At 41.8% G+C, this 20394-nt stretch overlaps 1 protein-coding gene across 2 annotated transcripts in view; it reads left to right on the forward strand.

The window, feature by feature from the left end:
* ZCCHC17 (zinc finger CCHC-type containing 17) overlaps positions 1–19171 on the forward strand; it is a 47516-nt gene extending 28345 nt beyond the window's left edge. The window contains exons 7-9 of one of the 2 annotated variants that reach the window (XR_009693819.1): positions 4778–4878; positions 6016–6130; positions 6930–7047. Coding sequence is in view for 1 of the 2 variants with exons in the window: in XM_061148425.1 (XP_061004408.1) it covers positions 4778–4878; positions 6930–7075; positions 18830–18991 (409 nt within the window). In the remaining variant the exon portion in view is untranslated. Of the gene's footprint in view, positions 1–4777; positions 4879–6015; positions 6131–6929; positions 7076–18829 lie in introns of those variants that run through there. The other variant, XM_061148425.1, reaches the window with a different exon arrangement.
* Positions 19172–20394: the final 1223 nt, after the last annotated feature.

A 20394-nucleotide genomic window follows, 5' to 3' on the forward strand; every position in this document is an offset into this window, starting at 1 on the left:
GAGGGAAGAAAATCGAAAGGAAAGGACCCCTTGGTTTTATGTTATACTTGTTTCTATGTATGGGCTATTTCTAGTAATGACCAAAAGGCTGAACAGTAACTTTTGTTGTAAACTATTTGTATTTTGTTGTAGACTATAGTGGAATGATGACAGGTTTTAGAGTTAGACTTGAATCAGAAAGAGCCCTAGTTCTGCTCCAGGCTAGTACATGACCCTGAAGAGATTACCTAGGCTTTCTGAACCTCAGTGAAGGTATATCTTCACTGTACCAAGAGAATGGCACCTACATCTTGGTGTAATAGAAATGATGGTATGGTTTGAATTAAATCTTGTTTAGAAAGAGCCTTAGCTTAGAAGGGAAGGGAAAGGCTATTCCATGGACTGTATAGTCCATGGGGTCACAAAGAGTCGGATAGGAGTGAGCGACTTTCACTTTCTTGTCTAATCTATAGTAGAAATTTAACATATAGCAACTACTTGTAGTTATTGTTTTTAAATATTTCTTCATTTTTCCTCTAGTATCTGAGATTATCATACCTTTTCTTTTTTTATTTTTTAATTTGTTTTAAATTTTTTGGCCATTCTGCATGCCATGCAGGGATCTTAGTTCCCTGACCAGGAATCAAACTCATGCTCCCTGCCATGAAAGCATGGAGTCTTAACCACTGGACTACCTGGGAAGTCCCCCGCACTCTTTCTTTTGAAAGACTATATAAAAGCCATGAGGCAGAGGCCACCTCTTATCTTTCTTATCTCACATAATGCCTGATGTATCGTAGTTGTTTAGTTAGTGTATCCATTTACTTATTATTTGACAAATATTTATTGGACTCCTATTCTATTTGAAGTACAATGGCAATACCACGGTTTCTGTCTAAGGACCGTACTGCCTAGTGTAATGAAGTAATTGTGCAAATAACTTTGATACAAGGCAACATGTAATAAATATTAAAAGAGTGGTTTAAAGGAAGGATTCTAGGAAATAGCTTGAAGAGGAAGAGTTGATATCAGGCCTTGATGGTCAGAGAAGAGGGGACAGTTGAGCTAAGTCTTGAAGAATAGGTAAGATTTTGTCAGGCAGCAGGGGAAAGAATAGTATTGCAGGAAGAAGGAACAGTTTCAGGAAAGGCACGAGGCAGGAAAGCATGTGGCACATTTATGAGTCTTGTTTAAGGAAGTAAGAGGGTATTGTTAGGTACAAGAATGTAGGGCTTGAAAGATAGGTTGGAGTCAGACTGTGGACAGCTTTGCATGTCAGTCAAAGAATATGAATGTTTTTAAAGCCTTTGAATGGGAGAGACTCCTGAGTAGATGATTCTCTCCAGGTACCCCATTTTCTGGCTTCACCCTGTTAGGCTCAATATCTTCATGTTGTTTCCAGCTACCCACTGCTTGACAACTACCTTTCATTCTCCATCAAAATCTAGCGGTGTTATATTTCATTCCCTCAGGCCCCAAAGTATTGAATATTAACAAGGTCATCTAATAAGTGAATCTGCAAATGGAAAAGGGCTAAATACAGTTTCCAGTTGGGTTCAACCAGCATAGTATAGTCTTTAGAAAGAGCGTTTATGTATGACCACACTGTAGTTGTCCAGTTATGTATCTCTTTCTTCCATGTCCTGTCACTTTAGTATACTTCATCACATCATTAGTACTAGCACCGGTGTTTGCCTCTTATTAGTTACACTTAAAAATGAAAGATTAATCCTACTATGTGTGCTGGAGACCAGTAAATGAGTTATTGCTGTTTAAGTGAAATGTACTGAAGCCTAAACTAGCTTGGTGGCAATAAGGACAGAAAGGGAGTTGAGTGCCATATTTGTTGAATTGAGTGTTAGGTGGGAGATATGATTTGGCTTATGGTATGTTTGAATCTACAGCGGGTTGGAATTTATTATAATGAGGGTTTGCTTAGGCTGCAACTCATAGCCACTTGAAACTGAACTCCACAAATGACATCTGAAAGCAATGGAGTTTTTGTGACTGTTCAAGTTATGTCCCCAAGAACCTGCCTTGTTTTCTTAAATTTAATTTTATTGTGATGAGAACATTTAACATGAGATCTACCCTCTTAACAAATATTTAAGTGTATTGTTAACAGTATTGTTGACTATAGAACTTACTCATCTTACCTAATTGAAACTTTTTACCCTAGGTAAGTAACTCACTATTTACTTCTTCATGCTCCTCACCTTGGTGTTTGTTCCTCAAGCTTCACTCTTTGAATGGACCCTCTCCTGTGACCCATACCAGACAGCTGACCTTCTATCATTTGAGTAAGATTCTTCTAGGGCACAAGCTAGGGATATGAACAGACTTTAGAACTTAAACCATATGCTTGTGTGATCTGTCCCAACTGGTAAGCCACTTGTCACACAGGCGATTTAATTGTGAATTAATTGAAAGTAAATAAAGTTTGCCATCTAATTCCTCAATCACAAACCACATTTGAAGTGCTCATTAGCCATAGAGTCATAAAGTCAGACGTAAATAGTCAGCAGTACAGACATACATTTATAGAACTTTACAGCTTTGCGTGTTTTTTTTTTTTTCCGGACAACAATATGCTAGATGGTGTGCTGTCTGCTCAGATATAGAAAAGAATATAACATAGACTTTACCTTTCAAGCCCTGGTTGTGATAAAGTTGTTGTTGTTCAGTTGCTAAGTTATGTCCAACTCTTTGTGACCCCATGGACTACAGCACGCTAGCCTTCCCTGTCCTTCGCTATCTCCCGGAGTTTGCTCAAATTCATGTCTGTTGAGTTGGTGATGCTATCTAACCATTTCATCCTCTGCCGCTCCCTTCTCCTTTTGCCTTCCATCTTTCCCAGCATCAGGGTCTTTTCCCATGAGTTGGCTTTTCTCTTCAGGTTGTGGAATAGACGGTGAGGCAAAATATAAACAAATTAGTAAAATAAAATGAGTATTTAACTTTGCCTGTGGTAACAGGGAGCATTTTACAGAAGATGCGATATTTGAGCTGAACTTTGAAGAATGAATGGGACAGAATATGGAGTATCTTGATCCTCTTTGTTTCCTGTCTTAAGCCCTCATAGCCCATAAAACTTGACTAGAATTTGTGAAGTGACTAGCTTTGTTCTGCTTTGATTATTCAGCATTGCTATGGGTAATGTGGCTCTTCTGGCAAAATATTTCCCTACTTTTGCCGGACTCTGGAGAGACCTGCTAGTGAACAGTTAGAAAAGCCTAGGTGAAGTCAGAGTTCAAAGTTAAAGACATTCAGGTAAAGAAAAATATTTTGGATAAAGGACAAAGAAATTTCAGCAAGCATCCATTGATGCTGTTGCTTGCCAAGCCTTGGGCTGAGGTGCCAGGGAAACAAAGACAAGTAAGATATTTTTTAAATGGGCCCGGATCTAGAAAGAAATAACTACGTGGTGTGATATGTGCTAGGATTGAAGTGTATATAGGCTGCAGTTTGAGTCTGAAAGGAAGAGTGATCAGGGGTGATACTCTTCAATTAAACATTTTTTAAGAATACCCTGTGTAGGTCCTGCGTATTATAGTAAAGGTAACAAAGCTGGGACAGCTGGGGCGCCTCGGCTCTGCTGGTAGCGGTGTAATTGGTAAACACACTGTACGGCAGTGTCTACTGAGACAGATGCCCTGTAACTCAGTAGTTCCCCTCCTACCTGGAATTAGGCATTTCCCAAAAGAAATGCATGTACATATACAAGTTCACCAAGAGACATGTGCTCAAAAGTTCACAGAAGCACTCTCATAGTAGAAATTACTCAAATATTCGCCAACAGAAAAATGCTTTATAGCAATGAGAATGAGTGATCCACAGCCACACACAACACTTAGATGGATCTCACAAAGCAGTGAAAGGAGCCAGATACAGAAGGATTCATGCTCTGATTCTCTTGATATAACTTAGAAACATATGTAAAACTAATCTATTCTGTTAGGAACTAGAAGAGTGGTGGTTCTTGGAGGAGGCACAGTGGCTGGAAGGGCTTCTGTGGTGTTGGTGATGTTCTGTTTCTCTGAGTACTGATTATGTGGATATTTCAAATTGTGAAAAATCAGTCAAGCTGTATACTTGTGAGTACTTTTCTGTGTGTATTTTATTCTTTGGTCATATATTTAGAATTTTTAAAAAGTGTTATGGGACCATGAACAAAGAGATTAATTCTGGCTGAGGGACTTAGGAGAATTTGATAGAAGGAGGAGCAATAACTAAGCCGAGCCTTGACACATTTGGGTGTAGTTAGGTGGTGAGGTGGGAGTAAAGAGGGGAAGAAAAGCATTTCAGAAAGAGGGAGGGGCCTAAGCAAAAGCAGTGAGCCATCTGGGGAAGGTAAAATAGTGTGGTTTGGCTCAAGCATATTGTACAAGTAAAGATGAGGCCAGAAAAGTAGGTTAGAGACAGATTGTGGAAGGCCTTAAATACCCATATAAGAAATTTGGACTTGATTTTCTAAGAAATCTTTGATGGTCACCCAGGAGTGACCTTGTAAGGGTTGTAGGGGACCTAGCAAGGTGAGTAATTGTATCTTCATCCCCTGTGCATCAGTGAGATGAAATCTAGTCTTATTCATAGTAATTAATTCAGAGCCTTGTCCTGAATGAAAAAATTGTCTAGTTCATGTTGTTGCTTTCACTGCCTATCTCCTTAGGCTCAGTGCTTTTCCTTTCTCCCTTCTACCTGCCAAAAACAAAACAAAAAACCAACATAGAGTATTAACTAGTAGTATCTCTGGCCACATCTCTTAAGAGGGCCAACAGTCAGTATCATTTCATTACAGGCAAGAAGAGAGGCGGAGGCGGTCCTTCCAGGATTACACTGGGCAGAAGATCACCCTTGAGGCTGTCCTGAACACCACCTGCAAGAAGTGTGGCTGTAAAGGTAAGGTGAAGCCTCTGCCACTTCAATTTTATTCTCCTTGTGGATGAACCCTTTACAGGATGAGGGAGGCCCCCTAGTGTGCCTTTAGAGCTCCCTGGGTTTTAGCCAAGTGTTGGCCTCCCCTGCTCATTCATCTGCTGTCCCTACTAGACTCACATCAGAGTTCGTGACTTGTTGCTTTTTCTGTCTCCTTTTCTGAATGCGGCCCTGCCGGATACTACCCCACTACCACTACTCCTCTCTCCACAGGCAATGCCCTGCCGGGGCAGGGCCCCCATATACTATGACAGGAGGGGTAAGAGTGTTGGATTATTATCAACAATCTAAATTTTATCTCTAAGGACCATTATTGTTTGGTTGCAAAAATTAAGTGACTTGGAAATATATTCCTTAAGGATCCAAGTCAATCCTTTCTTGCTTATTTTACCTTTATCTCTATAACTTACGAGTTCTGAGTACAATATTTTTTTCGTAGTAAAGAATACAGGCTAGCCACTTCCTTTTAGCTTTGTTTCCTCAAGTTTCCTCCAGTCCTACTCAAATATTAAAGATCTCTTTCAGCCTGACTTCCCTTGTTGGAGCTATAATGAGAGGGATTGCCATCTTCTCATTTTCAGAGTGACCTCAATTTGTCACCAGGTCTCCCTAACCTTTCATCTGCCTTGCTCTCTTGACTTTTCTACGAGTGGTAGCAGATTTGTGCCCTGGTTGAGGTTGGGGGTTTGTCCTGATTTATCATTAATGTAGTGGGAGGAAGGGAAAAATGTGTAGTTTACACATAGCTTTTTGATGATCTTATCAAATTCTTTGTGCCCCTGAGGCAGGGCCTACAAAAAGCTCACATAAAACCAGCTGTGTAGCATCTGTTAAACGTGAAAGTGAAAGTGGCATCGCTCAGTCCTGTCCAACTCTTTGCGACCCCATGGACTGTGGCCTACCAGGCTCCTCCATCCATGGGATTTTCTAGGCAAGAGTACTGGAGTGGGCTGCCATTTCCTTCTCCAGGGGATCTTCCCGACCCAGGGACGCTTTACTGTCTGAGCCACCAGGGAAGCCCAGCATCTGTTACAGGCCCCTTCATAGTAATGTAGACTCAGGGGGAGTGAGGTTCTCTTACCTTCAACTTGTTTCCACCAGGTGTTACATGAGGCAGAAAAGAATAATGAAAATTGGAGTTTGGCCCAGGCAGGCCAAAGGTGGTTGGTTTGGGTGCAACAGAAAGAGCACAGGGCAGGGAGACATGAGACCCAGGGTAAGTTTTAGTTCTGCTGCTGTCTGTGTGACCTTGAGGTACTTCTTTACTCTGGGCCTTCATATCTAATGCAAATGCAGTGTTGGATTTGATGACCTCTCAGGCCTTGCCGGACCTGACAGGCTGTCACTGTTGACGGCCCCTAGGTGGCTTTGCTGGCTCTGTATGTGTTGGCTTGAGTTTGAGTGCGGTGTTCCTGCCTGCTGCCTAAGAGCTGTCTTCCTTTAGGGCCTCCTTGCCTGCCACTTGGCTCCCTCTGGCAAATATTCTGCTCTCTGGAGCAGCCTTTCACTGTCAGAGATGGGTTCCAAATAGACCTTTAAAACCAGTGCAGAAGATGTGGGTCCCGTCCCTGGGTTGGGAAGATCCCCTGGAGAAGGAAATGGCAACCCATTCCAGTATTCTTCTCTGGGAAATCCCACAGACAGAGGAGCCTGGCGGGCTCCAGTCCATAGCTATGGTTGCAAAAGAATCAGACACGACTTAGCAGCTAAACAGTAACAACAAGACCTTTAAAAATTACTGAACCCAGTTGCAAATGAGGGCAGCACAAGCCTATATCCTCACATTCTTTGCGATTTCCAAAGCAGTGCCAGCATCTCCCACAGCTGTAGGACCAGCTGCCTGTCTGACTCTGGTTGAGTGAGCAATGCCATCAAGCTTCTCTGAATGCAGCAACTGCTGTGAATGAACTTAGTAGTGCCTCCTGAACCAGCCAGCCCTTCAGGAGCTCCTGGGGAAGATCCACCTGCTAAAGGAGAGATTGCATCTTCCCTCCCTACTTTTTCTACTTCTGCAGGCCACTTTGCAAAGGATTGTTTCATGCAACCAGGTGGGACCAAGTACTCTCTGATACCCGATGAGGAAGAGGAGAAAGAAGAGGCAAAGTCAGCAGAGTTTGAAAAGCCTGACCCCACAAGAAATTCTTCTAGAAAAAGAAAGAAGGTGAGTGCTATCTTGCTTTTATTTATCATATTTTTTTGAGTTTTAAAATAAAAATATACTTTGTGCAGAAATTTTAGAAATACCGAGAAACATAAAGAACATTAGGATCTCTTGTAGTCTTTCCACCCAGTGAGACTCTTAATATTCTTATATTTTTCTAGGTAAATATATATATATATAATATATAATTCTCTATGTAATTGTATATAGATATGATTTTCACATATATATATGTATGTGTTTACACATAAACGCACAATCATCATCTTGCTAGGTATAGTTTGTATCCTACTTTTTTCATTATATTTGTCAAAAGCATTTTCTAATATCCTAAAGTGTTCTTGTGTGTGTTAGTTGCTCAGTTGTGTCCGACTTTTTGTAATGCCATGGACTGTAGCCTGCCTGGCTCCTCTGTCCATGGGATTCTCCAGGCCAGAATAGTGGAGTGGTAGTCATTCCCTTCTGCAGGGGATCATCCCAACCCAGGGATTAAACCCGGGTCTCCTGCATTGCAGGCAGATTCTTTACCATCTGAGCCACCAGGGAAGCCCTGCTGCTGCTAAGTCACTTCAGTCGTGTCCGACTCTGTGCGACCCCATAGACGGCAGCTCACCAGGCTCCCCTGTCCCTGGGATTCTCCAGGCAGGAACACTGGAGTGGGTTGCCATTTCCTTCTCCAGCTCATGAAAGTGAAAGTGAAGTCGCTCACTCATGTCCGACTCTTAGCGACCACATGGCCTGCAGCCTACCAGGCTCCTCCGTCCATGGGATTTTCCAGGCAAGAGTACTGGAGTGGGGTGCCATTGCCTTCTCTGAGGGAAGCCCTAAGTATTTTAAAAAACTTGTTTTAAAAAAAAAAAAAACTTGATTTAAGAGTACCATACGATACTCTATCCTATGGCTAAATGATGGTTTATTTAATTGTATTTTTTGTGGGATATTTTGAATACTTCAACCTAGTCTTTGGCCACGTCTCTTATTCCTTTCTTTGGATAAATTCCTAAGTAAGATTACTGAATAAGGGCTTTAAGACTCTATACATCTTATCAAATTGTCTTTCTAAAAAGTACTTATTTTGCATCCAGCAGTGGATAAGAGTGCCTGTCTCACTGAATTGTGTCTTCTATCTATATAATTCATAAAACAGACATTATTGTAGTGCAGAAAAAAACCCAGTGCATTTGTAGCATACAGCACAGAGAGGAAATGGGAAAAAAAACTATGCTATAATTAGCTCAGAAATAGTTGTTCTCATATAGTGTAGTGTTTTTTTAGTTGTGGCCAGTTATTAAATTTTGGGGTTTTCTTTGGTTTGGTTTTGTTTTAAAGCTTTAGCAAACTTTTATTAAGTGGTCATTTTGTTCCAGGCATTGCACACCTAGGAACATAAAAACTGTGATAAGGTCCTTGCCCTCAGTGGGCATTATTTAAAAATTTAAGTATTTTCTTCATTTTTGGACAAGGAAAAAGGCCCATTGTATCATTATTAAGAATTAGCCCAATATGTGGGTGATAATTTATCAATCTGTATATTCTTTCCCTGGGTGATCACATCCCTTCTAAGACTTCAGCTGCCCTGACAACTTTGACGTCTCTAAGTAATATCCCAGTGGTACCTCAAACTCTGGCTTGGAGCCAGTCAGATCTAGTATAACACCTTTCTGTGCTATTTGCTAACATCAGTTCCTTAACTGACAAAGTAGGATTGTTGTGATCTATGATAACTGTGCTCCTTGCAGAGTGATGCCCAGCTCCTCAAATTAGATACAAAGCGCTGATGAGTAAGTTTGTAATTAATGTTACCTGTCACGGCTATCATTAGCTCTTCTTTGGCCCTTTTCACCATACACACCCTCCTACCCCAACCCCCGTAAAAACACAACCACCAAAACCCTTGCTTCTATCCTTCTATTTATAGTTTTAATGACAGCATAACCTTCCAGTCGCCAAGAAAGAAACAACGTGCAATTAATTTTCTTCTCCTTTCTATCCCATACATAATCAGTCACCAAGTCCTGTCTGTGGTGCCTTATAATACCTCAATTCTCTTCCTTCCTCCCACTCCCCCTACTACTGTGCATTTTTCCTCCTTACCTCTCTCACTTACATTCTGACTACTGAACTAGCCCAAGGAGATTTAAAAAAAATCTTTTTTTTTTTACTATTTGGTTTCCCTGGGTCTTGCTTGCTACGTGCAGGTTTTCTCTAGTTGCAGTAAGTGGGGGCTACTCTTGGTTGGCAGTGTGAGGCTTCTCCTGTTGCTGAGCACAGGCTCTAGGTGTGTGGGCTTCAGTAGTTGTGGCTCATGGGCCCTAGAGCACAGGCTCAATATTTGTGGCACATGTGGAATCTTCCCAGACCAAGGATCGGACCCAAGTCCCCTGCCTTGGCAGGCAGATCCTGGTACCACTGTACCACTAGGGAAGTCCCAGCCCACAGAGATTTTTAAAATACATGCTTCCCTTCTACCTCTTGAGTACCAAGTTCACAGGCCTAGGTCTGGACATCTGATTTTTTTGGGAAAAACCCTTCTTTATCTCACTGTTTGATTCTCTTTTGCCCTCTGCTTTTACTCTGAATGTGGACTGCTCTGAGGCTGTGGCTGTCTTATTACTCCCTTCTCTTCTGTAACTATTGTTGTTCAGTGGCTAAGTCTTGTCCAACTCTTTTCAACCCCATGGACTGCAGCATGCCAGACTTCCCTGTCTTTCATTATCTCTTGGAGTTTGCTCAAATTCATCTCCATTGAGTTGGTGATATATTCTCTCATCTGTCATCTCATCCTCTGTCATCCGCTTCTCCTTTTGCCTTCAGTCTTTCCCAGAATCCTGATCTTTTCCAGTGAGTCAGCTCTTTGCATCAGGTGGCCAAAGTATTGGAGCTTCAGCTTCAGCATCAGTCCTTACAACGAATATTCAGGGTTGATTTCCTTTAGAATCGAATGGTTTGATCTCCTTGCAATCCAAGGGACTCTCAGAAGTTTTCTCCAGCAACACAGTTCAAAAACATCAATTCTTCAGTATTCAGCCTTCTTTATGGTCCAACTCTCACATCCATACATGACTACTGGAAAAACCATAGCTTTGACTATACAGACCTACAGACCTTTGTTGGCAAAGTGATGTCTCTGCTTTTTAATCTCTGCTGTCTAGGTTTATCATAGTTTTCTTTCCAAGGAGCAAGCGTCTTTTAATTTCATGGCTGCAGTCACTGTCCACAGTGATTTTGGAGCCCAAGAAAATAAAATCTATCACTGCTTCTACTTTTTCCCCTTCTATTTGCCTTGGAATAATTTCTTTCTGCATTGTTTTATAGTTTTCAGTGTAGAATTATTACTATTTTTGCCTCCCTGATTAAGTTTTATTCTTTTTGATGCTATTATAAATGGAATTGTTTTCTTAATTCCTTTTTGGATTGCTAGTTGTTAATATATAGAAACTGATTCTTGTATGTTAATTTTGTATCCTGCAACTTTTCTGAATTCATAGATTAGTTCTAATAATTTTTTGTGAAATCTTTAAAGATTTTCTACATAAAGATCATGTCTATAGACAGATAATTTTACTTCTTTAGTAGAGCTTGATTTTAAACTGAATTCTGTTTATATGTTGCAGGGATTTTTTTCATTCTCTTTTAACCTTTTAGAGTTTAAATGGTGTTTGTCAGATTCCTAAAATGGTTCTGTGGTTTTCTTACTGCTGTGGGTCTTTGAGTGTTTTTGCATTTCTTAATACAGCTGGTACAATTAGTTATTGCTTTGTTTCTAAAGCTGCTTTGAGATGTGTATTTTAGTTCTCCAAAATAATTATTAAGGATCTACTAGGTATGAGGCTCTTTATGACCTGCTTAGTCAACCCGTTATCCAACCTTCCGTTGCTCTTCACTTAGTAGAGAAATAGTCTGGTGAACAGTGGCAGTAATAGTCATCATACCTTACTACTTTTTAAAGTACCTTTGTGTATATGAACTTCTGACTCATGAGTCCTCTTTGATTAAAAAGTGCTCTAAGGGAATTGAAACTGTAAAATCTTCCCCCTTGGTGCCCATTGTTTCTACCAAGAAAACAGCTAGCATCATTGTCTTCTCGCCTTGTCATTAATTCCTTCATTATCTTTTATGCCTTACGTTTGTTTAGTATTTACAATTTATAAAATATCTTAATTTTTTTTCCTTTTCTTTTTTTTGGGGGCACTCTGCATGCCATGTGGGATCTTAGTTAACCAACCAGGAATCAAACCTATGCCCTCTGTAGTGGAAGTGCTGAGTCTTAACCACTGGACCACCAGGGAAGCCTTGTACAAAAATCTAGTATGCATTGATTTAATTCAGTGCTATACCTATTCATTACATGACAGTTTTCATCCCAGTGTCTGAAAATTGCAAGTCATTTTTGTTGGCCATAATTAGAACAAGAGGAAGCTCTGTGTTGCAAATGGAAATGGGCCATGAAGACGCTAGTAAAATAGGAATAGAGGCTTTTATTGTGAAGCCCTGGATACTCTTTCCATGAACCTGTGGTCTGTGCTTTGCTAGCCTTTTTCACTTATCATATGCCATCATGGGTCTTTCTAAATCAGGCTCTATTATGAGGAAGCATTTACCTTGGGGTTAGGCTGCCCACTTATTATAGTGAAGTTTATCTATATTTGATCCAGAATATAATTTTCTTCTGATTCGGCTACTATAATTACTCTCTGCTGTACTATATATAGAAAACAGAAATAGAAATGCCATCCCTTGGCTGCAATGCTGGCTTTGTTCTATTGTCCAGAGAACTTCTGGTGCCTACCTTCGAGAGAGGTTGCCAGTCCTGGGCCTGTTCTGCTGGAGCACAGAGGGTCATCCAGTGTAGTCTGCTCAAAAGCCTTCTATGATTCCCCTTTTTCTATGGAAAAGTCTGAGTTCCTTTAAGACTTTTCACAATTTGTCCAACATCCCAGTGTCATCTCTTTACCAGTCCCTTCTGTCACACACTCTACTCCAACCTCATTCATTAAAAGAATGTCTATTATATGCCAAGCTCTGTTCTAAGTCATTGCAGGTACAGTAGTGACCAAACAGGTAAAATTCATGGCACTTTCTTTCTAATGAGGGTTACAGATAATGAACTTAGTAAGTAAATACTAACATTTCAAGTAGTCATAAGTGCTGTGTGTTGTGTGTTAATCTGCCCAGTCGTGTTTGACTCTTTGCGACCCCATGGACTGTATCCCTCCAGGCTCCTCTGTCCATGGAATTCTCCAGGCAGAATACTGGAGTGGGTAGCTATTCCCTTATCCAGGAGATCTTCCCAACCCAGGGATCAAACTTGGGTCTCCTGCGCTGCAGGGAGATTCTTTGCTGTCTGAGCCCCCAGGGAAGCCCGATAGGTGCTATGGATAAAAATTAATTTGGTTATGAGAGATAGGGAATAGTAGAATGGGGTAAGGGAATAGGTGACTTCCCATTCTAGACGGGATGGTAACGGCAGCCTTTTCTCATAAAGCATCATTTGAGTTGATCTTTGAAGGAAGTGAGAAAGCAAGCTACTCAGAGAAGTGGTAAGAGAGCCCTTCAACAAGTACGATAGCAGGTACTGGGGATGAACTTGGCATTTTTAAGGAACAGCAAGGAGGCCAGTATAGGAAGTGAATGAGCTAGAGGAAATCGGGGCCTTATATGAGAATATGAGGACTTCAACTTCCACTTAGAATGAGATGGATGTCATTACGGGTTTTGAGTAGAGGGATGACATGATCTGACTTCTCTTTTAAGTGAATTATTCTGGCTACTGTATGGAAATTAGATGGTCAAAAGGCAAAGGTGAAAGTAGCAAGCTAGATAATAGACAGTATCAATAATCCACATGAGAGATGATGGCGGCTTGGACTAGAATGATAGTAGTGGAGGTGGTGAGAAGGGAGTTGAAGTGTGGATATATCTTGAAGGCAGAGCTGACAATTTGTTGAGTGATCAGATGTGAGATAAGAAAGAGAACAATTGAAGATGACTGCAAGGTTTTGGGTTAACTAACTGAGCTAAGAGAAGGAATACAGAAGTAAGTTTGGGAATGGAGAGCAGTTGGGTTTAGTTTGAGTTGTCATCAATGAAAATGGGAGCAAAAACTGGGGGCGGGAGAGTAGGTTTGGGAGGGGGTGAGGCATAGAAGCCTATCATGTACACACATGGATGTGTAGAGTGAGCAGTTGGATGTGTAGTTTTGGAGTTCAAAGGAAAGGCTCAGGTAAGATATAAATTTGGGAGCCATCTATAGATAGATGGTATTTGAGTTCACATATGAGATTGCCTGGAGAGTAAATGTAGGGAAGAGAACAGGTTGGAAGACTTGAGCCCCAGAGTGTTTCCGTTTTTAGAGGTTATAAAGCAAGGGAACGAGCAAGGGAGACTGAAAAAGAACAGCTAGGGAGGTTGGTGGAGAGTGAGAGAATGTGGTGGAAATTAAGTGAGGAGTGTGTTTTATGGAAGATAGACTACGTCAAATGCAGCCGATTGATCAAGTAAATGAGGCCTAAGGATTGATCATGAATTTGGCTGTGTGGAGATCATTGGTAACTTTGACAAAACCTGTTTCAGTAGAGTGGTGTTAACCAGGTTAACAATTTTAACCTGGTTAAAATTGCTTAGGAGGGTTTTGGTTTTTTCTTTAATGGGAACTATAAGAGCACATTTGTTTACTGCTGGGAATGAGCCACTGAAAAAGGAAAATTTTATGCAGAGGAGAGGGGACAATTCTTGGACTGATGTCTTTGAGTAAGAAAGAAGTGATGAGACCCAGTACATGGTAAATAAGCCACATGGGATCTTTCAAGCATTTACCTCATCTGTCTTCCCTCTGTCTGGAAGACCCTCACTTCCCTTCTTCCGTCAGCATTACCATCACTACCCCACCTGCCAAAGCCATATTCATCCTATGAATGAATAAAGTACAACACATTACCTATCCTTCATGAGACCATTCCAAATTCCTCAGATATAATTGATTTCTTCCCTTATGTGTCCATGGTATGTTGCTTGTTCTTTTCTTACATCACTTCCATTGACTGCCTAGTATCTTAATTAGTGTTTCTCCTTGATTAGTGTGTACCTTGAAGGCTTCTGATCCCTGATTTCTAACGTCATTCAAGTATTACAAGAGACAAATTAGTAGATATTCCTGGCTTATAGAAGGTTCTCAACAAATATTTGTTGAATGAGTGTACTGTATGGTTATAGGGAGTTATTCTTTCCCTTGTTTGACGAGGTTGGCTCAGGTTTGGAAGAATGGTGCCCGTCACTACTACTGAGCTACTAAATGTGTTTACTTTGCATCTGCTACTATGGTTTTAGAAGGTACTCTGTTTGTCTGAATTATATTAAAAATCTGTGTGTTCTTATCTCCTAAGCAACGTTGTATGTAACTATGGCTTTCTAAAATGCTTTGTAGGTAGTAAAGTTCAGTAAATATTTGTGAGTTGATTAATAAACCTTTTCCTTCCGGTCTTACCCTTTCCAGCTTTGATAAAGTGGGGCTTATAGGCAAATTCTAACCAGGAATCACCTTCCATCCTACTTTACAGAAATTCACCCTGGAGAAGCAGTTTGAGAATCAAATTTTCTCTTGAGAATCAATCATTTCTCAAGAATAAGAGAATAAATAACCAGTGCTTTCTCAAGAATAGTTCTTAAGAATAAATAGAAAAAGACTTCCCTGGTAGCACGGTGGATAGGAATCAGCCTGCCAGTGCAGGGGACATGGGTTTGATCCCTGGTCCCAGAAGGTTCCACATGCTGTGGGCAGCTAAGCCAAGGTGCCACAACTACTGAGCCTGTGCTCTAGAGCCTGCAAGCTGCAACTACGGGGGCCCACACACTCTAGGGCCCACAGACCACAACTAATGAGGCTCTGTGCTGCAACCACTAAAGCCTGTGTGCAACAGGAGAAGCCACCACAATGAGAAGCCCGCGCACAGCAACAAAGAGCGGATCCTGTTCATTGCAACTTGAGAAAGTCTGTGTGCAGGAACGAAGACCCAGTGCAACCAAAAAAAAAAAAAGAGAATAAAAAAGAATAATATGCTTGTTTGCTTGATTTCTGGCTAATCAGTGCCTTTGGGTTAAAAAATGCTAATTTAGGTGCTGCCTTTAATATACACAGAGCTATAAAGAGCATCTGATTTGCTCAGTCGTGTCTGACTTTTTGCAACCCCATGGACTGTAGCATCCTAGGCTCTTCTGTCCATGGGATTCTCCAGGCGAGAATACTGGAGTGGGTTGCCATTTCCTCCTGCAGGGGATCCTCCTGATCCAGGGATCGAACCTGTGTCTCCAACATCTCCTGCGTTGGTAGGCAGATTCTTTACCAGTGAGTCAGCTGGGAAGCCATGTGAAGAACATCTGATTTGGGGCCCAGCCTGAGTTGAATCCAGGTTCTACCACTTGGGCAAGGCACTGTATCTCAGTAAACCTTTCTGAAGTTAGAATTTTCTTTCCTGAAAATATAGAGATGATTATACCCACTTTTGTTTGTTGTGAAGGTCATGAAGTACGTACGCTAAGTGCCCAGCCCGATATCTAGAAAACTAGGTATTCAATAAGTGTTAACTGCCGTTATTTCCCCTTTCTCAGTTTTTGTTTTTATCTCACACTAGGTCACTGCTGTCCTTTTCCAGAACTATAGAGAACGTGGGTGGACTAACTGCTATAGTACAGGGTGTGTGCTTTTCTGAGAGTGGTTCTGAGCATTGCCTTTTTTCCCCTGTCCTTCTGGCCTGTCTGCCATGAGCTCACACCCCTGGTTCACTACCCTTTATCTTACGCTCCTCTTTCCCATTGAATGCAGTTGAGGGACCAGAAGCTAGTTTTACCCTGACTTTCCATCTTCGTCTCTACCCCAATTCCCAACTTTTCTCTTGAACTACAACATATGAAGTAAGTTTTCTTCTCCAGCTGAAGATTAGACACACAGTGAAAATGGTGCCAGCCTGCTGGAGGACTAGATTTTCTTTGTTCAGAGTGCAAAAGAGCCTCTATGTCAAGTGCAAAAGAGCCTCTATGTCAAGACTGAGGTCGAGAAGACCATCTCCCTGAGTCCTCCTTGCTAGCTAGAGGCCACATTCTAGTATGCCAGGGTTCTCTAGTGATTTGTTCTCTTTCCTCCTTTTGAGCATTCATCATTGAGAGAAAGCAAAGTACAAATAATGCTAAACTCTGGATTTGAAAGTTGAATGTTCTTGTCTTTGCTGTGTGTGCTGTGCCTAGTTGCTCAGTCATGTCCGACTCTTTGCGACCCCATAGACTGCAGCTTGCCAGACTCCTCCATCCACAGGGATTCTCCAGGCAAGAATACTGGAGTGAGTTGCCATGCCCTCCTCCAGAGGATCTTTCCAACCCAGGGATCAAACCCAGGTCTGCAGCATTGCAGGCAGATTCTTTACTGTCTGAGCCACCAGGGAAGCCCAAGAATACTGGAGTAAGTAGCCTATCCCTTCTCTAGGGGATCTTCCTGACCCAGGAATCGAACCAGAGTCTCCTGCACTGCAGGCAGATTCTTTACCAGCTGAGCTACAAGGGAAGCCCTGTTCTTGTCTTTGGTGTAGCTCAATTCACCTCTCAGTTGTTTTTACCTCTGTAAAATGGCAATAATAATTCCTGAATTTTGACCTTACCAGATTAATATTACTAGATATGAGATGTGGAAAGCTAGATAAACTAAAGTGCTATTTGGTTGTAAAGTAGCATTATTACTCTCCTTTCTCATTTATTTATCCAGGGTGGGCCAGGCTTGGGGGAGTTGGTGCCAGACTCTGCACTTGCTTATTTACTTTTCCAGGACTCTGTCCTGCCTGAGGGGCAGAAACTAACAAGGCTGCCAAGCCTATATAGCCTGTGATTGGCATCCATGATCTTGCCATCCAGGAGATTGCAACACCATAAGCCAAACCATGGATCTGCAGACTCTCAGCTTCTCCCAGCCACAGTTCCTACAGCTTGGTAACATGGTAACAGCTTGGTAACAGGGCCTGGCAAACTTCCCCTCTCTCTGCTCCACTGGAGACTCCAAGAAAGAATTTTAAACGAAAATTTTCTCTCAGAACTTTGACTTATCTGCTGTAGATACTTGACTAGACTGTCAGAACATCCTGGGAATTCTCTGAGAGAATAGTATGATACTTCTGGCTATCACTGAGTACTTACTGTGTCAGGAGCTATAGTTAATGACCGTTCTTACAATGTTTAATCCTCATAGCATCTTTTGAAGTGGGCATTTATTATTTGTAGTTTACTGAAAAGAAAACTTAAGTTCAAAAAAGTTAAGTCTTTTGTTCTAAGTCACATAGTAAGTGGCAGAGTTGAAATCTGAACCTAATTTTGTCTTGTTCCAAAATTGTTGTTCTGACCACCATTTACCATGAGGCCTCCCATCACTGTACAGGAAGAGGGCCATGTGCTACAGAGAAAAATTCAGATTTCCAGTCAAATGATCTATATGCAGATCCCAACCCTGCCTGTGTGATCAGGGGCAAGTGGTTTTCAGCTTCTCCAGCCACAGATGTTGTCTCTTTAAATCTTCATCATAGCCGTGTGACATAGGTGCTGGTCTTATCTCTGTTTTGCATTTGAGGAAACTAGGCCACAGTGAGGTAAAATGACTTGCCCAAGGTTACATAAGAGTAATGTAAGTGGCAAAGCCAGAACTCAAGTCTGGGTCTAACACCTGGTTCTGTGTTTGGTCCACTGTTTTCTCATAGCCAGCTCCCAAGACCTGGTCTGTCAGGTAGACTTCACAGCCCTCAGGATGCTGACTAGGAGCCTATGGGAGGAGCAGCAGCCTTGTCCTCTTCTACTGTCTTTTTTCCTCCCATAATCTCTTCTTCTTAGAAACCTTACCAAGGCAACATACACATTTGCAATCCAAGGAAAAGTTTATGCAGTGCTTAAAAATTGCTCTGAGTACCCTACAGAAGCCCGTGGGTCTGTGTCTCATTCTTTGTGTGCATTTGTGCTGTTAATTTGGCAGCATGGTGGGGTGGGTGGAGTGTTGAGAAAGTTCTATATCAGTTTACTCTTGTAAGGTTGGTTGTGAAAGTTAGAGATGATAAATATTCAAGGACAGCAGGTAGGGCCTTATTAGTTGATGGCGGTTATTTCCCCGGGCAGCTGGGTCTGATAGAAACCAGTCTGGGAGTCAGGAGTTCTCAATCTGTTATTCTCTTATTCTCGGACGTGTGAGGTACTGTCTCTTGAGAGACCAGGTGATCTCTAAGGACTTGACTTTCAGCATTAATATATTGTGCTTTTTAAAAATGAAAGTAGTAAATTCTTATTTAAGAAAAATGGAAAAGGACAGTGAAGGGCCCCAGCTTCCCTGTATTCAGTTCATTCCTAAGCTAACACTTGTTGCCTGTTTGTGTCCTTTTCACTGTTTTCTGTGATTTTAAGTATATTCAAATATGTTAAATATGTGTATTATAATTTACTGTGCAAAATATTATAATTTATATATGTAAATGTATATTACATATGTATGTATATATGTTATATACCTTGGCACTTAGAATACATACTGCGAAAAAAAAAAAAGAATACATACTGCATTATGACTTGATCCTTTTCCATTTGTTTTGAGCACTTTTTCTTGTTAGTACTTAAAGAGGTAATTTATTTTATTATAAATGTTTTCTAATTTATTGTTATCCCCTAATGATTACATGCCATGTTTTTTTAAAGCAAATACACACATATAATGTTGAGTTCTTAATTTTTTTTTTTTTTCAGGAAAAGAAGAAAAAGAAACATAGAGACAGGAAGTCATCTGACTCTGACAGCTCAGACTCTGAGAGTGATACAGGCAAGAGGGCAAGGCACACATCAAAGGACAGCAAGGCAGCAAAGAAGAAGAAAAAGAAGAAGAAGCACAAGAAGAAGCACAAGGAGTGAGAGTGGAGAGTAGAGAGGGTGGCTGAGAGAAGGAATCGGAGCCTGTGCTTTGAAGCCCTGGCTCCTAGAAAGACTCAGTGTGAGAATATGGCCTCCCACCCTCTTCTCTCCCATGGGAGATGGCGTCCCCTTGTGCCACAGGCAAGTCTGGGAGTTAGGTATCAAAAGCATCTGCCTGAATGAGTTGTTTCCTGATCACTCTTGGTCCCTTTGCAAGTGACCCCTGCAGCTCACCCATTCATTCACCCAACTTCATTCAGCAGGAGGTCGTATTACCCTCTCCAGCTGCCACTGCCAGAGCCAGGTTCCTGTACAGGAGTCCAGGCTAGAGCCACAGGAACTGCTGTGGGGGTGAGTCTGGCTATAGTTGAACAGAGTGATGGGCCCCTCCCTATTGGCCTACCTACCCTGGCCTGATTGGTGGATGGTCTCTGCTACATCCAGCACACGGGCAGAGGGAGATTGGCAGTATGAGGGAGAACACGCTAAGAAGTGGTGCTCACTTTTTCCATCCCCCAACATGATTCTGCTATGTTAGAAGTGACAGCCAGTGGTCACAGCCAGAAAAACATTGTTTGCAGTGACTTAGCTTGTTTGTGACATTCCGCCAGACCACTGAACCAGACAGCTCAAGCCGAAATCATTGCTTTACTTTGTATTTACTACAGTGTGAGTCAGTTGGTTCCATTTCAGGTTTCTGCTTAAATTCCTGGTACTAAATGGAAGTGTGTCTGGTTTTAAACTTGCTGAGAGTCCTTTTTAGTATAATCCTTCTTCCTGTAAACTTACAGACTTAAAAGTCACTGAGGCTGCATTAGGTGACAGGAAAACATTTAATATGTCACTTTAGACCTTGGAGAGCAGCCCAGCTAAGGTACAGAGCCAGAGGCACTAGCAGGTCACAGCCTTCTTAGGAGATCACTTATAAGCCCTCACTTCTGTAATGATCAGATGACCTCTCCCCCAGGGCTGATTGGAGAACCAGTAAGAATTTGTAACCATGAGTCCTGGCCTGGCACATATGCAGAAGCTCAGCAGTCATCTTGGCCAGTGGGCGTTTTCTTCCACCACCACTGGCACAAGCCTGGATCTTGTGTTTTGAAGAGAGACCACAGCATTCCACAGAGAGGAGCAACTGTCCAGACCCCCGGCATTCAGTGCAGGGGGGCCAGGGGTGATGGTTCAGAAGTCCTGTCACTGAGTGATTAGTCCAGGTTGGACTAGCTCATTTGGACTTGGGAGTGGGGTGGGGGTGGGGGGGCACTATGAAGGCAGGGTGTAGGTATAGCTGTTTTATTTTTTGTATGTGTGAGGTGATCAGCTGTCACTGTCCCTAGGCTGTCCATTCAGTGTCTCATCCGATGCTGCTTCCTGAGTAGCAGTCTTTTCTGCCTACTCTCTGA

Source organism: Dama dama, chromosome 8 (genome assembly GCF_033118175.1).
Source record: "Dama dama isolate Ldn47 chromosome 8, ASM3311817v1, whole genome shotgun sequence".
NCBI classification, from domain to species: Eukaryota; Metazoa; Chordata; class Mammalia; order Artiodactyla; family Cervidae; genus Dama; species Dama dama.